Source organism: Monodelphis domestica, chromosome 7 (assembly GCF_027887165.1).
Source record: "Monodelphis domestica isolate mMonDom1 chromosome 7, mMonDom1.pri, whole genome shotgun sequence".
In the NCBI taxonomy this organism is placed as follows: domain Eukaryota; kingdom Metazoa; phylum Chordata; class Mammalia; order Didelphimorphia; family Didelphidae; genus Monodelphis; species Monodelphis domestica.
This window is the reverse complement of record NC_077233.1, coordinates 258,470,294-258,492,984: the sequence shown is the minus strand read 5'-3', so window position 1 is coordinate 258,492,984 and position 22,691 is coordinate 258,470,294. Positions and strand designations below refer to the sequence as shown.

The 22,691-nt window shown below is 36.9% G+C and overlaps 1 protein-coding gene across 3 annotated transcripts in view; it reads right to left on the bottom strand.

Annotated features, from left to right (window-relative positions):
* PTPN3 (protein tyrosine phosphatase non-receptor type 3) overlaps positions 1 to 22,691 on the bottom strand; it is a 300,638-nt gene that overhangs the window by 56,255 nt on the left and 221,692 nt on the right. For all 3 annotated transcript variants that reach the window (XM_007498053.3, XM_007498054.3, XM_007498052.3), the window contains exons 13-14: positions 22,104 to 22,238; positions 15,876 to 16,052 (exon numbers count right to left, since the gene is read on the bottom strand). In XM_007498053.3, the coding sequence (XP_007498115.1) occupies positions 15,876 to 16,052; positions 22,104 to 22,238 (312 nt within the window). The remainder of the gene's footprint in view (positions 1 to 15,875; positions 16,053 to 22,103; positions 22,239 to 22,691) is intronic.

Here is a 22,691-nt window from a genome sequence, read left to right as displayed (position 1 = left end):
TTTTTCCACAACACTGTACTGCTGTCTAAGAAAACTGCAGATACGCACTATGAAGGGATGAAAGGGGAAAAAGAACTTCAGCGCTTATGTGACTTAACCAGTAATTCATAGGAGAAAATATCTCGAAGGAATTGAAGTGCTACCTCTAACCACAAATATCTATTATGCTAATATACAGGGTGTATGAAATAAGCAAAATCTGACATTTTAAGAAGCAGCAGAAAATATGAACTTCTCGGTACTGCCAAACCACAGGGGACAAGCTATAACATGGAAATGAAAGACAGTCTGTGCCATGTTCAAAAGAAATAAGTTTGACAGAGGGATGGCAAACTAGAAATTGAAGTTGGGAAGATATACGCCTATATGACAATCCATGAGCCTAACACGGAAATATAATGAAGAACATTTGGGTGAGGGGAAAAGAGAGGTGAAGGAACAGAAGTGACACTGTTGCAGGAATATACTACAAGATGTCCAGCCAGAGGAAATGGGTGATGATTCCTGATTTAGATCACAAAGCTGTCGTGAAGCCAAGGCAAGGCTGTAATCGTGATGAGAGAGTTGGGAATGCAATGGGATTCTTTTCAGCAAAAAAATCATCCTTTTGCTTGTCTTGCTGATAAATTATGAAGTGTACCTTTCAGAAAGCAAAAGCAAGAAGGAGCATAACATATATTTTGTACCTAATCCTACACTGCATCTGATTCTGACCACGATGGTTAGCAAGGGAAAGTTCCAAGCACCTTGGAGAAAGTAGCAATGCCATGGGAGAGTTGACAATAACAAGGAAAGCCATTTACACGATACTTCAGGAAAGAGCTTAAAAAGTTCAGAGAAGAGGTAGGGATGATCTCATTGACTTTCCTAAAATGAATGTTTAACTTCCAAGAATGAAATTCTGATGACTCAATCATGAATGATTCCAATGAGGAAGAAAAGGAAGAAAGACGTGGCTCCTCAGGGAAGTCTCTAAAAGGTTTGGATTTAAGAAGGCATGGAAGATTTAAAATGGAAGCAAAGGCAATTAATCAGAGTTAAATATGACACATCAGCAAGGTGAGTTCTAAGGCTAAGAGAAAGAATTTTTTAAAATAATTTAAGCTCATTTATTTAATTAATTAATTGAGAATGTTTTTCCATGAGTACATGTTCTTTCCCTCCCCTCCCTCCATCCTGCTCCCGTAGCCAATGAGCAATTCCACTGGGTTTTATTGTGTCATTGATCAAGACCTATTTCCATATTATTAATATTTGCTCTAGGGTGATCATTTAGAATCTACATCCCCAATCATATCTCCATCGAACCATGTGATCAAGCAGCTGTTTTTCTTCTGTTGTTTCTACTCCCACAGTTCTGAGAAAGAAACTTAAAAAAACTGCACTGGGGGCCAAAAAAAAGGAGGGAACACCAAGACTTGGAGCAGATAGGATACTGTAAACAAACCACAAAGAGAAAACTATTTAATCCCAATATAGTTTAGGAGAACCTAATGATTCAACTGCTATTTTGCTTCTGTTTTTCCCCCCCTCCCAAGGAAAGGGATAGTAAAAAAAAAAGATTGGAAAAATAATTAAGCAGAAACTAAAACTCAAGAAAAAAAGAGAGCAGGTAGAGCACTTAGCTGCTTTAAATGACTTCGCCACTTTTCCCAGAGGGATTACATCCCCATGCATCAAAACAACATGCAGATGTAATTGTTGAATTTCTAATGGTGATCTCTGAGGAACTGGGGAAGATGAGAGGTGCCAACATTGGAGTTGGTCAAATGTTTTCCTGATTTTCAAAAGGGGGAATAAGGAGATAAGTTAGTTTAACATCTATCTATGACAAAAATATAAAACAGATTATATCGGGGGTAGCTAGGAAGCATAATGGATAGAGCACTAGGCCAGGAGTTGGGAGGATCTGGGTTCCAATCTAACCCCAGGCACTTCCTGGCTATGTGACCCTGGCCAAGTCATGTAAACCCATTTGCCTAGCCCTTGCCACTTGTCTATCTTAGAATTGATACTAGGACAGAAGATAAGAGTTTTTTTAAAAAATAAAATGTATTACATCATATAATTTGTGAACCTCAAAAATGAGCACAGATCCACTAAAATCAGTAAAAATCCATTCTACAGAATAACATAATCAATGGCCAGGGGGAGAGGAGGAAGACTCTCGAAGGTTTAAGATGTGCACTAAAAGTGTCTGGAACATCATCAGTGTGGGTGCAGGCATCCATCCATCTTCATAATTTCTGAGAATTGCTCTAGCCTAGTTTATGTCTCATACCCTTTCAGCTTGGTAGGAACTGCTAGAGTTTGCATTCTTTTCTGCTGGCATAATTTCTGAGGACCCAAGACCACCTGCACACCATGAGGAGTCACTGGACTAAGACTAGTTATAGAATAGAAATGATGCCATCAAGAAAAGAAGGTGACCATTTCACTGTACTGGAGACCAATGTGGACTATTTTGTTTTGCTCTGTGTACCATGTTTAGGGGAGACACTGACAGCCAGCAACTTTTCAAAGAAAGGCCATCAGAATGGTAGGAAGACTAGAAAGCATGTCCCAGAGAACTGGGAAAGACATTAAGGATGCTTACTCTAGAGGAAAGAAGACGAGTGAGCTGGGTGGGTTAAGAGTTAGTGAAGGGAAGAAGCTCTCTTCAGATATCTGAAGGACCATCATAGAGGAGAGACATTAACCTCATCCTGCTTGGTTCCGGAGACCAAGAGACAGCTAGATGGCACAGTGGGCAGAGTGGCAAGATGGAAGGCTCATCTTCCTGAGTTCAAATGTGGTTTCAGACACTTACTGGCTGCGTGACCCTGTGTGCCTCAGTTCCCTGAAAAATAACCTAGAAGAGGAGGAAATAGTAAACCACTTTAGTGTCTTTGCCAAGGAATCTCCAAATTAGGTTACAAAGAGTGGGAAAAGACTAAAAGAGACCACTAGAGGCCAAAGCAAATGCAAAAGGTGAAAAGCTGCAGGGAAGCAATGTGTGGAATGATTTCCAAAATCATTAGATCTGTTTAAAAATGGGATGGTCTTCCCTGGGAAGTAATGAGTTCAGGGTCACTGGAGGCATGCAAACAAGAAGCTATGAAATGACTTGGTGTGTGTGTTCCAGCAGATCTAAATATGGCATACGTAGTTGAAGTGAAGGACTTATAAAGTCTCTTCCACTGTTGAGATTGACTAATTGATTTCAGCAGAAAAAAGCTGTTGCTTCCTTTTGCTCATTTTTAATTTCAAGTTCTTAGTGGCCTGTGATTTTCACTAGACTATTACTTATCTTTGTGCTCAAGAAGCCTCTTGAAGTACAAAATTAATATTACATAGCATTTTGATGGGTTTACATCTTCACTTTTATCTAGCAACTTTTTATCTCAAAGTGCTAAAATTTAATGAAGAAATATGAGGGCACTATTAGCAGAAACAAGAGGAGAACAGAGCACTTGATATTTCGACCGTTCCTGTGTAGAAGGGCCCTTTATAAAACTTCTGATCCAATCTGTTATATATTTCATTTAATTAAGAACAAATAATCAAGCACCTGCTATCTCATTTCAAGAATGAGAGAATGTGCAATAAGAATCCAGGAAAGTAATTGTTCTACAGTCACAGGATCATCCATCGAGATATCTGTAAGGTTCCTCAGAAGTCTACCTATTAAAACCCTTTCCTCTGGACTATAGCTTTTGAAAGTAATGGTTAGGGGCAGCCAAGTGGCTCTGTGGATAGAGAATCAGGCCAAGAGATAGGGAAGGACCTGGGTTCAAATCTGCCCTCAGACACTTCCTAGCTATGTGACCGAGATAAATCACTTAACCCTCTTGTCTTAGAATCAATAAACCAAGACCAAAGGTGACAGTTTAAAAAAACATAAGTAATGTTCAATTTGAGGCCTACTCCAACATGTGCTCTGGAAGGGATGTGAAGGTAAAATTTCTCCTACTCTATAATTTCTTCAGGATGTGTTACTGTACTCACTCATTTGAGTTTAATGGAAAACAAATTCCCTCAGTTTGCTTTATGTTAAAGAAGATAAAGCAAACTGAGGGAATTTGTTTTTCATTAAACTCAAATGAGTGAAATAAAGATGATGATCAATGGCATTCCTAATATGCTTTTAATTACAGCGAGTACAATATATATTAAATTAGGAAAAATGAGATGAATGAAAATAAGAAAAAGAAATTATATTGTAATAGATGATGAGAAAATACTGTGAGGGAAACTCCCCAGTGAAAAAACTCACTCCAACAATTCAGGCTGGCGCCTTTTCTATAATTTATTTATTTAGTTATTTTTGAAACCCTTACCTTCCGTCTTGGAGTCAATACTGTGTATTGGTTCCAAGGCAGAAGAGTGGTCAGGGCTAGGCAATGGGGGTCAAGTGACTTGCCCAGGATCACACAGCTGGGAAGTGTCTGAGGTCAGATTTGAACCCAGGACCTCCTGTCTCTAGGCCTGACTCTCAAATCCACTGAGCCACCCAGCTGCCCACACCTTTTCTATAATTTAGATTCTTAAAGCATTGTCTATAAGCATTGGGAAACAGTGTGGCATAGGAAAAATAATAATATTAATTAATATCTCTTATTAACATTATATGCTATTAATATCAATATTAATAGGTGAGAAATAAATTTCTGTATTAGTAGCATGTAGGAATCACCAGTTTAGCTGAATAAACATAAATGTTATATTTAATGAATGCATTAGCAATATACATTATAATAATATAAATGTTTTAATAAACATTATATTGAATTCATTACATATAATGCATATAATTTAATTTTTTTTAAATACACAGCTAATATGAGTGGGAGTTTTGGTTTTAAAAGATCACTCTAATAAAAATATGAATAACATAGAAATAGGTTTTGAGCAATAAGTATAACTCAGTGGAAGTGCTTGTCAGCTCTGGAAGGGGAAAGAGAAGGGAGAGAACATGAATCATGGAGCCAAGGAAAAATAGTCTAAATCAATCAATTAATAAATTAAAAAAATAAAATATATGCAAACTAAAAAAATACCTGCTAGTCCAAAATGGATTTTAACCATGAAATGTCACATTTTCTTATGAATTTATAAGAATACTTAGAAAATTAATTATGTGTGATTTTTATCATGACACAAGCAATATGGAAATAAATGTATTACAAGAAAGTATGGATATAACCTAAATCAGACTATTCACCATTTTGGGGATGCGAGGGAAGGAGAATTCAATTCTATAATGAACTTGAATTCTAAAATGTCAAAAAACAATTGTCAAAAATTGTTTCTACATGTAACTGAAATAAAGAAAATCAGTTATGGTCTGATAGAGAACAAAGGCGTGCCTTGGTGACCTTAGATGTTACTGTCTATCTTTGAAACCTCATTTCCACATCTACTAAAACAGGTCATTCTTTCCTATCCTATATAAATGTGAGAAATAATACTACACTAAAATTCATATCATGATGCAGTGGAATAGTGCACAAAGAATTAGCATTGGAAAGAAGACCTGAATGCAAGCCCCATTTCTGACATGTTCTGCATATGAGACTCAAAGGTCCAGGCCAGTTTCTAAGACTAGAAGGTATAGAGAAGATGCTGATTTGTGATCTGGAGCTCCCTATACCAATGGAATCAAATGTTTGTAAAATGAACAAAACATTTCCCTAACAGTCAAGTCATTAAGCATTAAACCAGGGGTCCCCAAACTGTGGCCCCCTGGGGCACCTCTTTCTTTGGTGAGGAGTGAGAGGAGCACTGTATGTGGTGGCACCATCACTCACATACAGTACTACTTCCGGTGACGTCATCCTTTGCGTGGTTGCCTTGTTCTGAGAGTAACTGAAGGAGAACGAGGCGCCTCACAAAGTATCCTGTGGCTGCACAATGGAAGACGTCAGCATGGTGAGCGTCGATCTGGCGGAGCGGATTCTGCACTGTGTATACTGCTGCCCAGTATAGTGGTGGCAGTGATGGGCCTAAGCAGGGTATGTCAGGCCATCCCAGCCAGGGCTGCAGCCTCCGCTATCCCAGATATACAGTGTCACAGGCCCAGCACCGCCTCCAGTACTGTATACAGGCATCGGATAGCCATGATCTGGCCTGTGACGTCAGCGGTGGGCCTCTACTGTGAGAAGCCACCACTGCCACTGGGTTTACCCACCAGATTACTATAAGACAATGTCTTATTTGGGGGAAACACAGTAGTACAATGGCCCTCATACTCCTCTAGATGCACAACATAATGGCCCCTATAATAGGAGCCTATTCTATTCTATCCTATTTTAGGGGCCCTTATGTTGTCAGTTTGTTGATTTAAATTTACATATTCTTTATTTTAAATATTGTATTTGTTCCCATTTTGTTTTTTTACTTTAAAGTAAGATATGTGCAGTGGGATTTGGTCAGTTTTTTTTTTACAGTCCGGCCCTCCTATGGTCTGAAGGACAGTGAACTGGCCCATTGTTTAAAAAGCCTGGGGACCCCTGCATTAAACAAACAAAACAGTTCCTGCTTTCTGTCTTTGTATCAACTCTAAGACAGAAAAAACAAAAAGGGCTAGGCAACTGGGTTTAAGTGACTTGCTCAGGGTCAAACAGCTAGGAAGTTTCTGGGGCACATCTGAACCCTGGTCCTCCTGACTCCAGGTCTGGCACTCTATCCACTGTGCCACCTAGATCCCTCTCATTGAATCTTTGTTAAGCATCTAGGTGCTCGGGACTGTGCTAAGCACTGAGGATAAGAAGAAAGTTTAAAAACAAAACAACAACAAAAAAGTAGTCAGTCCCTGTTCTCTGAGTGATCCCAACAACACACAATTACGTTTTAACAAGTTATATATAGATAAAAATTAGAAATATCAACAGAGACAAGGCATTAGAGTTCTAGGGGATCAAGAACAGAACAGCTTCCTGCAGAAGGGAGATTTCAGCTGGCCCTTGAAGGAAGTCAAGAGGCAAAGAAAAAGAGGGAGAAAGTTCCAGGCACAGGGCTGGGTGGGGGGCATTCAGTAAAAATGCTTGCAGCTGGGTGATGGAGTGTCTTGTTCCAAGAGCAGCTAAGAAGCCATTGCCACTGGATAGAAGAGCATGTTATACGACTGGAAAGCTGGGAATGGCCAGCTCTATGAAAGAGCCTTAAAATTTTTTGTATTTGATCCCAAATTCAACAGGGAGCTATTGGAGTTGACTGAACAGGAGGGGTAACATGGTTGGACAAGTTTTAGGCAGATCAATTAAAAAATAAATAAATAAACCCCTTTACTTTCCATCTTAGAATCAATACTGTATATTGGTTCCAAGGCAGAAAAATGATAAGGGTTAGGCAATGGGGATTAAGTGACTTAATCACACTAAGGCCAGATTTGAACCTTCCATCTCAAGGCCTGGCTCTCAATCCACTGAGCCACTGAGCTGCCCTCTAGGCACATCAATTTCCTGCCTGAGTGAAGGATGGATTGGAGTGTGGAAAGAATAATTCTTTATGGGGTTTCACTAATATTCTCTCAATGGATTCCCATAAGAATCCAATCCAATTCAATAAATATTAAGCAAATATAATGTTCCAGGTTCTGTGCTTAGCACTTGGAATACAATCAGTAAAAGAACGATAGAAATCTGCCTTTAAGGTGCTTACATTCTAATGGGGAAGGGAGGAGGCCTCACACAAAAGGAGGCAGGAATGATGGGGAGGTGGCCCACCACTGGGCACCAACTGGAGAGAATCTTGTTTCATGGAGATGGAAAAACCAGGAAAGATAGCAGAAGCAGAGTGGAACCCAAAAGTCCAGTTTCTGCTCTCTGTAAAGGAAGGAATTGGAAGGAGTTTGGTACTTCTCCCCCTAGTCAAAGGGGAGAGGAAGTGAAGAGCCAAGATGTCAGTTAAGGTTTGCATCAGCAGCACTATGGTGAGATTAACCTAGGAGGAGAATCTTGTTCCTTGGAGGTGAAAAAAAAAAACAGACAAGGGCAACAGGTGCTAAGTGGAGGGGTCCTATAGGGTGGGAATCATTACCAGTTTAATAGTGGAGGAATCTGAGGGCTTAGAAATAGTAGATGACTTGTTCAATCTCAATTGAGTGATGGAGGCAGGTCTTTGTTCTATATCACCCTATAAACTGATTTTCTAAGCACTCCCATAAATTCATAAGAAAATGTGACATTTCACATTGCGATAGTTATAATTGGACACTTAAATGGATCTGATTGCATGGGTCCTACATCTGGATCAAAATCCCTCCACACCTGGTTATTTTATTCTTATTTAAACATTTTTCTTCTTTAAAAAATGTATAAAACAATAAACATTACTATAATTTTCCAATACTGCAACCTATTCCCCAAACTTTCTTACCAAAAGGAAGCAGTTAATCTAAGCAAACCAATTCACTTATCTGTGTAAGCCCTCCCATAGAGAATTCACTGAATTTGTTGAAGGTCTCTCTCTTTAAAAAAAAAAAAATATATATATATATATATACATATATATATATATATATATTTATATTTCAGGGCTATTAATGAAGCTTTTGGGATATTCACCTACTGTCTCTCAGTCTTGCTTTAAGTCTACTCGACTTCCCCTTCTGCTCATATGTGCTAATTTCTTCTATTCCACTTCTCATATGCCAGCCACTGTTGGTAACACCATGCAGCCACTTTTACCCAGAAGGAATCTTTGCACTGCTGATTCTGGTGACATATAATATCTATTCTTCTAAAGATCGGGGAGTTCCATGGTTTGTTGGCATGTAACATCACTGGGAAAGAAGGGCATTAAGGGAGCTGGGCTTTTGTCAACGTGAGAAGTTTTGGTCCACTGAAAACACTACATTCCTCTCATCCTTCAAGGATGTTTGCTTTCTAATAGTCCTGGGTTTGTCCCGCTGAGCTCGTCCAGCTGAGCTCATGCCCAGGGAGGTCTTAATTTCCTCCTGCTCCATTTTGGCCTGGCTCATTGTCTACCTTCAGCCTTATATACCTATGGGTTCACTTGATGGCCTCTTCCAACTAGAGGTGTTGAAAAATGTTGACAATATAGTTTTTTCATCTACTTCAATATTCCTCACACTGCTGAGGATTTCCAGGAATAGACTTTATGATATTCTGGGGTTTGATGCAATCAATAATAAGCATAATGCTATTCTGGAGAATCTCATCATCTATTGGGAATTCTTTTCTGGAATTTGCAAGGGATATTGTCCATGATAAAGAACATTGCAGTATATTTTGAACTTTTTTTTGCATAGCAGTTTTCAGAATATAATATATACCCTATAGCCTTGCCTGTCAAAGAGTCTTTGATATGATTATATCATAATTATATATGAATATGATACTGAGGCATATCTAGCATCCATTTCTGCTTCACCCTCCACTTCTATGTCAAGGACATCCACTTTTTCTTTCTCTATAGCTCATTTCCCCTTTGGCTGATCTCACACTGTCAGGTTAGGATTTTCCCAGGAGAGCTGCTGTTCTAAGTCACTATTTTCAGAGTTCTAGGGGTAAACCTTGTAGGGGATGGGGACTCATTATATTAGAGTTCATAAACCCCCAACTGATGTATTTCTCATAGACAAATCAGTCCCTAACACTTAATTAGCCATTAAATATTTACAGGAAATGTAAAGCAAACATATATTTCCATAGGATCCCATCCTTAAATTTCAGCCACAAAATCCCGGAAAACTAGCACACATTTAAAGTCCCAGGATATCAAGGGATGCTGGAAATATATGTGGTCGAGGCAATTCCCACCTCTGACACTGTAAACGGATGGGCATAACTTCTGTGTTGATCAGATGCTTCCACTGTGAAGCTGAGCCAAGCCCTCACTGGGCATGAGCTCAGCTGGACAAGTCAATCTGTTTTTCTGATGCTCCATTTCCATGCTGTTCCTATGCTCAGCTGGGCTTGTTCCACACAGCAACTTTATTATCCATCAAGCACAGCTTTAGGTTTAGCGGATGCCTTCAGCTAAAGTGGTGGCATGCTATTTTAGAAAAAGTCATTTACTCTTTAAAAAACAAAACAGAACAAAACATCTTCCATCTTAGAATCAATATTGTGTATTGGGTCCAAGACAGAAAAATGGCCAGGGCTAAGCGATGGGGGTCAAGTGACAGCTAGGAAGTATCTAAGGCCAGAATTGGACCTTCCATCTCTAGGCCTGGCCCTCAATCCACTGAGCCATCTAGCTGCCCCCAAAGCCATTTGCTTTTATTCTAGCCAAGATAAAGGCTTCTCCAAACTACTCCTTTGGAAGCACCCTTCTTTTCTTCACCTCTCAGTAGCACTTCTCTTCTCTTCAACAGAGTATGGCAAGAGAAAGCATAGAACTTCCTCTTTTTCTATTTCTACTTCCTATATTTCCATTTCACTCTTCTACTCAGGAGCTGGTGGCAATAGAGAAAGGTCTAGTTTCTCTCTGGCCAACCAAATCTTTCAGGCAACAATTGACTATGTAGAGTTAAGACCTCTCTCCTACAGCTCTGAAATGTATTCTATTACCCTTTTATCTTCTCAGTTTATTAGCAATTAGGTTTTCTCTGATCTAAGAGATCTCACATTATCTTATGGTTAATGGCCAAATTCTCATCTTCTGTCACTAATTCAAAATCAGGTAAAACATATCTGTCCTAGAATCATAAAACAATCCCAACATCTGCATTTCCCCATGCAACTTGAAGAACTTCAAAGTTCTTCAATTTTTTATATGGAAACAAAGCTTTAAAACACAAAACACTAAAGCAGACTTTATCCTGTATTTATTCCAAAGTTCTATAGCCAGTCATAAATTAATGGGAAAATGATGTCTCAGAACACTGAGCTGACTTGTCCAATAACTACTCTCTCAGAAGGAAGAAGCAGAATATTGTCCCAGATCAGAGTGGTTAAGAGTCACTCCCCCAGAATAATTGCATTTAGACAGCTCTTCAAAACTTACCCACTCTAAATTAAATTAAATGTTTCTTGAAATCAACATATAATATGGAACTTTATATTCCCGGGCCAGTTGTGGCATTGTTAAGATGAGGTCATTGTAGAAAATCATCTTTGAAAGCTTCCCTACTACTTCATGTTTTGATCAAGGATACCAAGAAGATCAAATAGATTCTATATCATTTTTCATTGATCTCATCTACTATTAATTTGTTTTGCCCTGGAATTGATTTGTCCCATAACCACCCAAGGCATGGTTCTTTGTCTCTGAAGACAGTGCAGAAATTCAGTTGGCTTATAATGGGTTAAGATGAGAAATCCAGTTCTCTCAGTAATCACTATTCTATTCTTGCCTCAAGGAATTCTGCTAATCTTGAGGGATGTGGCTTGCCAATAGGAAGTAGGGCCTAATATCTTTATACCACCAAGCTGTCCTTCAAGGATGTTCAGTCTGCAATCTAAAGAAGTCTTATCTTTGGCCTTGCAGGTGGACTGAAAAAATGAGCACTTCTTAGTCTCAGGAGGGAAGGAGGGGAGCTGTTGCTAGCCCCTTAATTCCAATTTCCAACCAATTATATTGTTTTGCAAGCTTCCGACTTGTAAACAGCAATGTTGCCTTCAACACCATGGCATTACCTACCCAGTTCTGTTCTTTGTTCTGTACTGTCCAAAATCTATAAAATTGTTCCTGCTACCAATTCTAAGACAAAAGAAGTTAAATAACTTGGTTTTCTTTTTTTCATTTTGGGGTCTTTGACTGGAAACTGCATCAACTGCTGATCATTTTATTCTCAGGCTTTACAATCCCTGATAATAAAAATGTTATCTTGTTCAGAGAAATGTGCCTCAGTTTACCTTCTTGTTAAATTTAATTCCAGACAATACTCTTAAAACTACCCAGATCATAAGCATAAAGATTCCGTTGTGGCAGGAAAGCAATATTTTGGTTAAAAGTATTTTTTGTCTGTTTTTTTTTTTCAAAACGTAGCCTTTTCTTATCACTTCTAAGACAGGAGAGCAGCAAGGGCTAGGGTTAAATGATTTGCCCAGGCTCATACAGCTAGGAACCATCTGAGGTCAGATTTGAACCTAGTTCCTCCTGAATCCACTCGATCCACTGTGCTACCTAGCTGCCTCTCTAAGATGGTTAATTTAAAGAGCAGGTCCTGTGATTTCATCTGTAGAGAAAGGTCTGCCTTCTTAGAAGAAGGAAGTTTTTACCAGTACCAAGGAGACAGAGGAAATCACAAGACTGGTTTAAAAAAAAGTCTGAAAACTGGAGAAAAAATATTATATACTAGTGCTTTCCCTCTCAAATGATCTTGTATGTATTAATATTTATTCTCTTCATATTTACTCTATGTTTATTTATTTATACATGTACTTGCTGTGTCTCCTGTTAGAAGGTAACTCCTTGTCTTATTCATTATAGTTCTATCTCCATTTCTTAACATAATGTTTGGCACTTAGCAGGCACTGAAATACTTGCTGACTGACTGACTGATGTTAATGGAAGCAAGCAGTAACTCAAATATTCCAAAATGGTAGATAATTTTAAAAATCACCCAATTTGTCTTTGTTTGGGGCAATATTATTTCAAACCTATATCTGAATATAAAGTATGCCTAATATTCTGAAGATTCCCAAAACTTCAAGCAGTAATAAATCAAAGAGATAGGCTTGAGGTATATGATTTCTAAGATATCATTCAATTCTATCATTTATGGATTCTGGGGATCTAAGTCACATTATAAAGACTTGAATTAGGGAGAAGCTGCCTAGTTTCTCAAATTCACATATGCCCTCATTTTATAGCTCTGTCCCCATCTCCTGTAGGGAATAATGGAAATTAGTGGAATCAATGCCATAATGGAAAAATTATTGACCTTGAAGTCAAGAAGATATGGATTCAAATTCTACCTTTGAAAATTACTGACCAGAGAAATAACTTACGTCTCTGAGCCTTGGCTTTCTTACCCGTAAAATGGTGCTAATATATTGTGAGGCTCAAATGAGACAATATCTCTAAAGGGGGGGAGGCTTATATTTATTTGCTTTTCAAAATTCAAAGACTTATAAGAATGCTACTTAGATTGATGCTGAACACAAAAGCAAGTCTAATCATATCTCCTCTCTAAGCATGCATTTTTATTTGATGTTGGTTTCAGAGGAGGCAAACATGCTCCCCATTACAGAGAGGTGATGGATTTAGGTTGTAAAATGAGGCACACATTTCTGTAATTATAGCCATCGAGGGAATTCATTTTGCATGTTTGTTAACAGGAAAATTATTTTTCATTTTTCTTTGGATAAGAGATGGGAAGGAGAAAAAGATTGTTAAATTTTTTTTTAAATAGAGAGATGAGAGGCAAGCTTTTTCAGATGTAATCATAGTATTATTAGCTTTACTTAACTACTTTTTAATAAGACCTCACAAAGTAGGAGTAATCTGTAAATATTTGTAATGTGAAAACAAAACACATCAATAAAACTTCAAAATCAGAAGGAAAAAGGAGGTAAGCGAAACTCTTAATTCTTTCTAGACACCAAAAAAACTACAGGGTACAGTTAAGGATAATAGATGATAATCATTTTAACAAGAGTTATTTAAAGCAAAAGAAGGTGACAATGTCACCAGAAAGCACCAAAGGCATTATTGAAGCAGAACAGATATCACAAGGAAATTGCAATCTCGGTTTTCTGTGACTGATATACACAGAAGACAAGATTTGTAGCTCATAAAAAAATAAGGTGGCTAAACGAATGTGAATGACCTTGAAAAGCAGTAATATAAATTCAACAAGCATTTATTTAAAATCTATTATACTCCAGGTACTCAAAGCAGGTACTAGAGATAGAAATATAAAAACAAAACATATTTGCAACAAGGAAATCGATTATATCCTACTGGTTTTATATTTTATGCTTAACATCTAAAATGGATGAAGTTTAAAAAATTTTTTTTGCAGATTAAATGAATTTGCTTTGTTTACCATTTTGTCTTAAAAGGCAGAAACTAGGTCACTATCCTTTGCATTATCCTGTTGTGCCTGTTAAGATCATCAGGAAAGGCAGGCAATTAATTTATGGAGAGGGAAGGGAGCAGCAGCTATTACTACTAACACTGATAAAGGTAGCCATCTCTCCAAAGCTTCCCATCACCATCCTATAAAAGCTGAGCTAGCTTTTAAACTAGCGATTTCTAAACAGAGCTATTTCTAAACTGGCCCCATACTGCAGAGCTGGCTGCTCTGTCAAAGAAAGAGTAGGAGATCCAGGGGAGACCTTTGCAGTGCAAAACAAGGTTGCCAAGGGAGTCTTGGTTCCACAGCTAGTTTTCCCTATGTGTCTGCTTTCCTTTGTTTAGTGCCTGTCCCTGGGAAAACTACTGGGGAGTAGACTGTACACAAGCTGCTGGAGGTCTTTACATACTGATTACATCAATAGAAGAAGGCAAGGAGGATTCTGTGTCATTAAGTCAGGGACAGACACATCACTGAAAATCCTTTCTGATTAATGATAAAAGGATAAGAAAAGGCAGTTTCCAGGGCAAAAAAAATCCAAGCTATCAACACTTATATGGGAAAAAATGGTTCAAAATACTAAATAAAGGCAAATTAAAGCAATTTAGAGGTCCCACCTCAAAACTGTCAAAAGCAGGAAAGTTGACAAAAAATGAAAATGACAAACGTGGAGGGAGTTGTAGAAAAATAAGGCACACTAATATACAGATGATGGAAGTTTGAATTAGTTCATTTAGTCTAGAAAGCAATGTAAAACTATGTCCAAAGTCATTAAACTGGGTATATCCTCTGACCCAATAACACCAATACTATAGCTATGCCTCAAAAAGACCAAAGAAAGAAGAAAGGAAACCTTAAATTAAAAAAAAATACATATATATATATCTCAATAGCTACTTTTTGTTGAAGTAACAAAAATCTAGAAACTTAGAGGATATCTATCTATTGCGGAATGGGTAAACAAATCATGGCATATGAAGGTAACAATAATTTTATTAAAAGAGAATGGATGGTTTCAGAGAAAAGTGGGAAGATAAACGGATGTAGAGTGAATAAAGTATAACCAGAACAATTTATACAATAACAACATTATAAAGAAAAACAACCTTAAAAGATTTAAGAACTTAGGTTAAGGCAAAAAACAAACAATTCCAGAGAACTAATGAAGCATACTGCCTACCTCCTGTCAGGGAGATTGGGGACTCAGAGTGGAGAATGAGACATACATTTTTCAATGGGGCTAATGCAAGAGTTTGCTTTCTTTATTGTGAATCTATTGGAAGGATTTTTATCTATCTATCTATCTATCTATCTATCTATCTATCTATCTATCTATCTATCTATCTATCTAAATATCTATCTATTTCCTCCTTCCCTTCCTTCTTTCCTTTCTCTTCTTCCTTCTTTTCCTTCCTTTCTCTTCTTCCTTCTTTTCCTTCCTTCCTTCCTTCCTTCCTTCCTTCCTTCCTTCCTTCCTTCCTTCCTTCCTTCCTTCCTTCCTTCCTTCCTTCCTTCCTTCCTTCCTTCCTTCCTTCCCTTCCTTCCTTCTTTCCTTTCCTTCCTTCCTTCTTTCATTCAATTGGTGGAGAAGTAGGAGGAAGAAAAAAAAAGCTTGTTAGTTGAAAAAAAAATTAAAATAAAAACTGAGGGAAAAGCTCTTTCTGAGCCTTTCCTTAATCTTTTAGGCATGTTTGTGACAGAGGTCACAGGAACCCAGCATTCAGAGCTTGTGGTACCTCTAACAGTACCTGGCATATAAGATCACTGTTTATTTGATGTACAACTGTAAATTAATTTTTGAAGGGCTTTTAGAGATTTAGCAATCTTATTACTTTTTGGCCTGAAAAATCTAGCTAATTTGCTGTATACAAAGAAGTGAATGAATGAACACAAGTTCTCTTACTGTCTCTGTGGACTTCGGTTCTGTGAATATTCTGAATCGCTGTCTTTTGAGGATGGAGAGACCTTGTAGGTATAAAATACATCTTCTGTTTCTGTAAGGTAGGTCGTTTCACTTGCAAGGTTATCTGCAGATGAATGCCGTGGTTTTCTAATTTCATGACGTAGCCTAGGACTTCGCCTAACAAAAAAAAGGAATAAAAATGAATTAGTTAAATCAAATTCAATTTGATGCTTTATTAAATACAAATGATGTTGCTTCATAAGCTAACTTATTAGGATTAGAGGCTTACCATGCCATTAGGTAAAAACACCACTATGTTAGGCAAAACAATGATATATGGAGCAGCTGGTTCCACAAAGAATAATGTTGAGGAGGGGGAAAAAAGGGAGAAGGAAGAAAAATGAAGACATGAAAAAAGACCCCCAAAAAATGTGAAACAGGAAGAAAGAAGAGAAAAATTGAAGAGAAAAATTAGAATGACAGAGCTGGAAGGAACCTTAGATATCCTCTTTTGAAAAATAAGGATACTAAGACCCAAAGTGTCATAGTATGAAATATCAGAATTGAGATTGGAATCCAGGTATTCTGACAGCACATAATATTCAGTGCCTTTTCTATCATATCAGTGGAGATGGAGGAAAAGAGAGAGATAAAGAGGAAAATAAAAGAAGACAATGGAGAAGAGAAAGGAAAAAAGAAGGGGCAGAGAAGGAAGAAAGGATGGAGGAAAAGATGTGGTAAAAATGGTATCCTTGTGACCTTTTGAGGGATGTTTCTATACCTTGGAGATTATATATTTATCATCTTCACAATATTCTTGGTGTGACTTATTTTTTTTTGCACGGAGTAGTAGTACTACTAATATTAAACTAATCAGTACCATTTATAGTAACTGGACTATGAAGGAGAGCAATTAATTAGAAAGACTATGGTAGAATGCCAAATTCTGACATCAATAGGAAAGTTTCCTGAATAACTTGAAATGAGCCCGAGATGGCATCCCTGACTAATAAACTTCATTTAGAGTATCCAACTAGGCCAAACCAAAATTAGGATGGATAGCCTGGGGGAAAGAGAAGCCCATTCCATTAGATGACATTTTCTCCTTAAGGCTTGGGGAAATGCTAACGAGGCATGATACTTTCAGAAGCTTGCCAGCTACCCAGCTGGCATTGAGAATAAAATTTTACATATTCTGTTGATTACCTGAAACCTACTATTGTTACTTCTTTAAGAACAGCACTATATCATGCTTCAGGAGGAAGCATTATTATGTTTTATTGATGAATTAAGTTCCAGGCAAGTCATGAAACAGAAAACCAAAGAAGTATATTATAAATGTTTGTTTTTTTTATCATAAATAGGCAAATGTTCTGGGATCTCATCAATGTGTATCATCCTTAATGATGCAAATTAAAGCCCGTCTCTACTTGCCAATGTTGTACAAATTTTATATATGACCTCTCATAAGTTCACTGTAAGGAATCATTCATCCTTGATTTCTGACACCCTGCAGATACTGATGGAATATAGAAGCTATTCATTGGTTATCCCTTATTCTAGCCACCTAACTAGACCACCTTCTTTATTAATCATGTATTTTTGATGACATTCTTTATTCTAATTCTTCCTTGAAACTCCTTGTTTTGGGCTGAACTGTTCACAACCATCCTGTCTCTGTTGCCCTTTTAGTGAAACTAAATTTAATAAACTTGATGCATGCACAGAATGTTTTCAGAAAATTTTTATATAGGTGGTCAAAATAGGCAAACAGGTTGGAAATATCCAATGTGGTCTTGGTTGCTTTTTCGGTATTAATAAGTTCTGAAAAGGAAATGAAAAGCTTAGAACATATAGCCATAGTGGGAGAGACAGTAAGAGGAAAAAAAAAGAAGAGAACCTTGAGAAACTTCAACAAAATTTAGTAATATTTTAGTTTCTAAAGATTGGTGAGCACTATTGAGTCAGCTTTTTTCCCCTGACAATTGCTTTGTGAAGTCCTACCTAGTGCTATAAGGGACTTCAGGAACAAGCCAGGGGTCCACTTGGCCCCATCCTGTTCATGATTAAAAAGTACATTATGCCTATACAAGTATAAGTGTTTAATAAATTTATATAAGTGTACCACAAAAAAAAATCCAATGAAATCTCTGGGAACAAATAGCAACCCTTTTTTCTATGCCTTTGAGATTTTCCCCTTCTTTGGATATCTTAGGAATCAATAATCCCTTCAGACTCTCAAAACTGTGTCACTTCAGCATGGATTTCCTCTATGTGCACTTGGCATTAATGTAATTGTTCTTCCATCTTTTTTCTTTGTTATGTTATTTGTATCTCCTGTTAATCTGAGAGAAACATATTAGAGGTGATTTTTACTGTTGTTTATATTGTTTAAAAATAAAAGCTTATTATTAAAATCTTTGTTGATCTTTTCCAGGTTTCTTCATACTGATATTCTTGAAAGGATTTTGCTTAGTTGGGTCTCTTGCCAAACCTTTTAAAAACTGCTTTTCCTTTCCATTGCTTCTCTCTGTTTTATGTGGCAATACTGTTCAGTCTTCCATCATTCTTCTCCAGAAGATCTTATAAAAAGTTTATACTCTAAGCTAGTGTTAGATTGAGTTGCCATCTCTTTCTGGCATGTAAGTCAAACATTTGCTGATTCTGAGATATCTTTTGGTCTCCTCATTATGGCAACTGATTTATATCAGTAAAATTTTTTATATAATTATTGTAGACTGTATGTTCTTTCTTCCACCTACATTCTATTTTTCACCATCAGTAACTTGTTTAAATAGGTCAGGATGGAATAATGTAATAAAAAGCTCAATCTTTCCCTCACTTTTATTCTTTCTTTAAGCTTCGTACTAATTTTGATCTTTTTCTCTAATAAGGTGATGGCTTGACTATAAACAGACAGCTGATTTAGTAATGACTATCACATTGGCAACAGCCATTTCCTGTCTATTAAAATATAATCAATTTCATTTTTGTGATGTTATTCAGTGCTTGTCAAATCCCATGCCTACTTAGTTTTTTCTCAAAGAAAGTATTCATGATGTACAAGTGTGAGACTTCCATACAGTCTCTAAGTCTTTATTTGGTCTTTCTCATTCCTTTCTCCTTAACCATATTTTCTGAGATTTTTTTCCATCTTTACTTATTTTCATTTTCCTTTAAAATCACTATCAAAATAAAAGTTGATGTCTTAGTAATTTCTTCACTGATCTCATTCTTTTCTCCTAATCCATAATTTCCAAGATTTCATTAGCTTTACTTATTTTTGTTTTCCTTTAAAATCTCTGAGTGTTAAAATTAAAGTTGATGTCACCAGGATTCTTACTAATTTCTTCATTGGCCTCATTCCTTTCCGTTAATCCATAATTTCCAAGATTTCTTGCCATCTTTACTTATTTTCATTTTCCGTTAAAATCATTAAGTATCAAAATAAAAGTTCACGTCACTTAAAGGGTCTTACTGATTTCCCCATTCCTTAATCCACAAATTCCTGAGATTTCTTGCCATCCTTATTTTCATTTTTCTTTAAAATCACTGAGTACCAAAATAAAAGGTGATATAACTTGGAAGGTCTTTTAATTTCTTCACTGACCTCATTCCTTTCTCTTAATCCATAATATCCAAGATTTGTCATCTTTATTTATTTTCATTTTCCTTTAAAATAATAGTAAATGTCATTTGGAGAATTTGACTAATTTCTTCATTCCTTTCTCCTGGTTTATCTTTTCCAAGATTTCTTGTCATCTTTATTGATTTTCATTTTCCTTTAAAATCACTGAGTCTGAAAATAAAAGTTGATGCCACTTGGAGGGTCTTTTAATTTCTTCACTGATCGTCCCTACTTCTTCATTTCTGTAGCAGAGCTGGCCTATAATCTGCTATCGTTTTCATGATCCTTTTGGTTCCTTTTCAAACATTTAGGAGTGCTGGAAAATAAGCTAACCAAACACGGCAGGAAATAATAATTCCTATTGCCTTTCAATGGATGGTTAAAATCCCATTTTGACAATTCCTTTGTTTCTCCAAAGAGAACCCGTAGGCTATCCTATATAGCTGCAACTTCCTTCTTTCTTCTGGTTTTGTTTATCATAAGAAGGTCAATATTAATATTCATTAGGTTCCTCTAGTAAAATGTCCATTCATATGGCCACTGGACAAAGATCTACTATATAGAGGACAAATAGCTAAATTTAGAGATGGTTTAAAAATGGTGATTCTAAGTATTCCCTTCTCTGCTCCTTTGCTGTCATGAACACAAAAGTGGGGGAGTCCACAGGACATAGACTGTTTTGCTTTTTTTCCTTTCATGGACTACTATGACAAATAATTCATTAACAAATGGATGGCCAATTGGTCTCTGTATTTAATTAATCTGGTCTTTGGAAAAGCAGAATCAGTCTGTTTGTAGGGCCATATTTGAAAGCCATTCTGGCATAGTAAGCCAGCCAGAGCTTGTCCCTTCCAGACCTCCATTTATCATATCCAAGTCAGAATGATCCATGAGAGTCACACTTTTGGGGAAAATGTTTGCACCCTTTATAAAAAGCTTCAATACAGAGACCATGGAGAAGGGTGGCTAGAATCTGGAAGACATGGGTCAAGCCTTCTCTCTCACACATGCCAGCTGCAAGAACAAAGACAAGTTATTTAATCTCTGAGGGTCCTGAGGCAACTCTCAAAGACCAGAAGTCACATAGCCTGTCTGAACTGGTGGCCAGCAGGGGGACCGTACACTGATGAAAACATTTTTTAATAAAGTTTTGTTTTCTGGAAAGGAGAAATTACTCGGTGGCATTCCTATGAGCTATACTGTATGGCCTTTGCAAAACCTTTTCAAGTTGATTTTAAAATCTCTTTAAAAATTCCTGGATCTGTTCTGAATAGCTGATTTGCCCTGTACATGACCTCTGGATGAGAATTATTACTTACTAATTTTACCTCTTCTGAGATTCAAGGTATAAACTTCCAAGCTAGTTATTAGATGGAATAAAGCAGACTTGGTGAACAAGTCTGCTTTATTCCATCACTTCATGCCTTCCTAAATTGTCAATCATAACTCCTCTAAGAGAGGATTATTAAGGGAGAATATTTCTTGGCTGAATTTACCCTTTTTAGTTTAGTTTTATAGCAAACTTGATGCTCCCTTCTCCTTAATTACCCACCCCACCCTGTCTATACATTTCCTTGATTATTTTGGTTTCCTTCCTCTGGACTATTTTTAAAAAAATAATCTATTTTAATTCCTCCAAAACTTTTTTATTTTATTTTATTAATTCCTCCAAAATTTTGAATCACGGAATGCAATCATCTTGGAAGAACTAAAATTATGAACAATCTGAAGAGTGATGGAAAGGTTTTGTGGGTATAGGCAGGCTTGTAGCATGTTACCCAAGATGGCTTGCGTGCAGGAAATAAAGGAAAAGATATGCATGATGGGAAAAGGAAGTGGGCTGGTCATATAGCAAGAATGATGGATGGCCTGAATGACACATTGGTACCCTTTGGGTATTACTCACAGTTATATAGCGCTTTAAGGTTTTCTCACAACAACCCTGTGTGGTAGGAAAAAAAAAAAGAAGAAGAGGAAGGTCTCTAGTAACTGGAGAGCTCTTCTACTGATGACTTATGGGAAAATGTGGATGAGAAGTATACAAGATGAGAAGGGACAAAGGTATCATAGTCTACATATTTTTGTGTATTTATGGATGAATTTTGGGTGGCAATTTTTTTAACAATAGGATAATATTTGTCTTTTCATTTCCCCTTTTTATAGTGGCCCACCCTTCTGTTGCTACAGCAACATCTGGTTTTGATGTCTTTAGAAAATTATCTACAAAAGCTCATAGATATTTTTATTTATTTTTTTTCCCAAATGCCACCAGAACAAGGTTTATTTATTTATCCTCAGATGTTTTTCTTGGGCTGATTGATAGTTCCAATCATCATCCTAGGATTACTGTTGGATATTTCCCTAAATCCATAGCCACCATTGAAATGCATATTTACATTAGTATTATATAGCTTTTTTTTTTCAGTTAAATTTTCAGTTATTTCACAGATATTTAAGAGACATCTATTTTATGTGTTAATAGAAAACAAAATCTGATTGCTGGGTGCATTAAAGTTCTGTCCTTTCTTATGGATGAGCTTGCATTTTGAAAAAGAGATGAATGTTCACTTATGGATGGCAAAGTAAGAACAATAACTTACCAGTTGGGAGTAATAGGAGGAGATCGAGAAGGAAGACTTTTGGTTTCTAAATGTTCTACTGATAAAGATCTTCTCTTTGTTGGGTTCCATACCATCCCACCTATCACTTTCTTGCAGTACTGGTTGTTTAAAGACCTAGAAAAAGATACATTTGGATGCATAGATGAAGATATACAATGTAAAATTTATCTATGACAGATGTAATGTAATGTAATGATGTAAAAATATCAATGACAGAAAATGTCTTGTTATGTTGCCCCCAGCTAAGAAGGGCAAGATTCTCTCTCAAAAACCCCATCTCTGGGTCCTGAATTTTCCATATTCTATTTCTTTTTTAAACCTTACCTTCTGTTAGAATCAATACAAAGTATCCACTCCAAGGGCCAGCCAATTGGAGTCAAATGACTGGTCCAGGATCACATTTGAACCCAGGACCTCCTGTCACCAGGCCAGACTCTCTAGCCACTGAGCCATCTAGCTACTCTTTTTCCATTTTTCTAATGCTCAGCCTTCTCACACAGCTGATTCAAAAATTTTAATCAGGCTTTATTATAGATTAAAATTATAATAAAAAGGCTACAGATTATA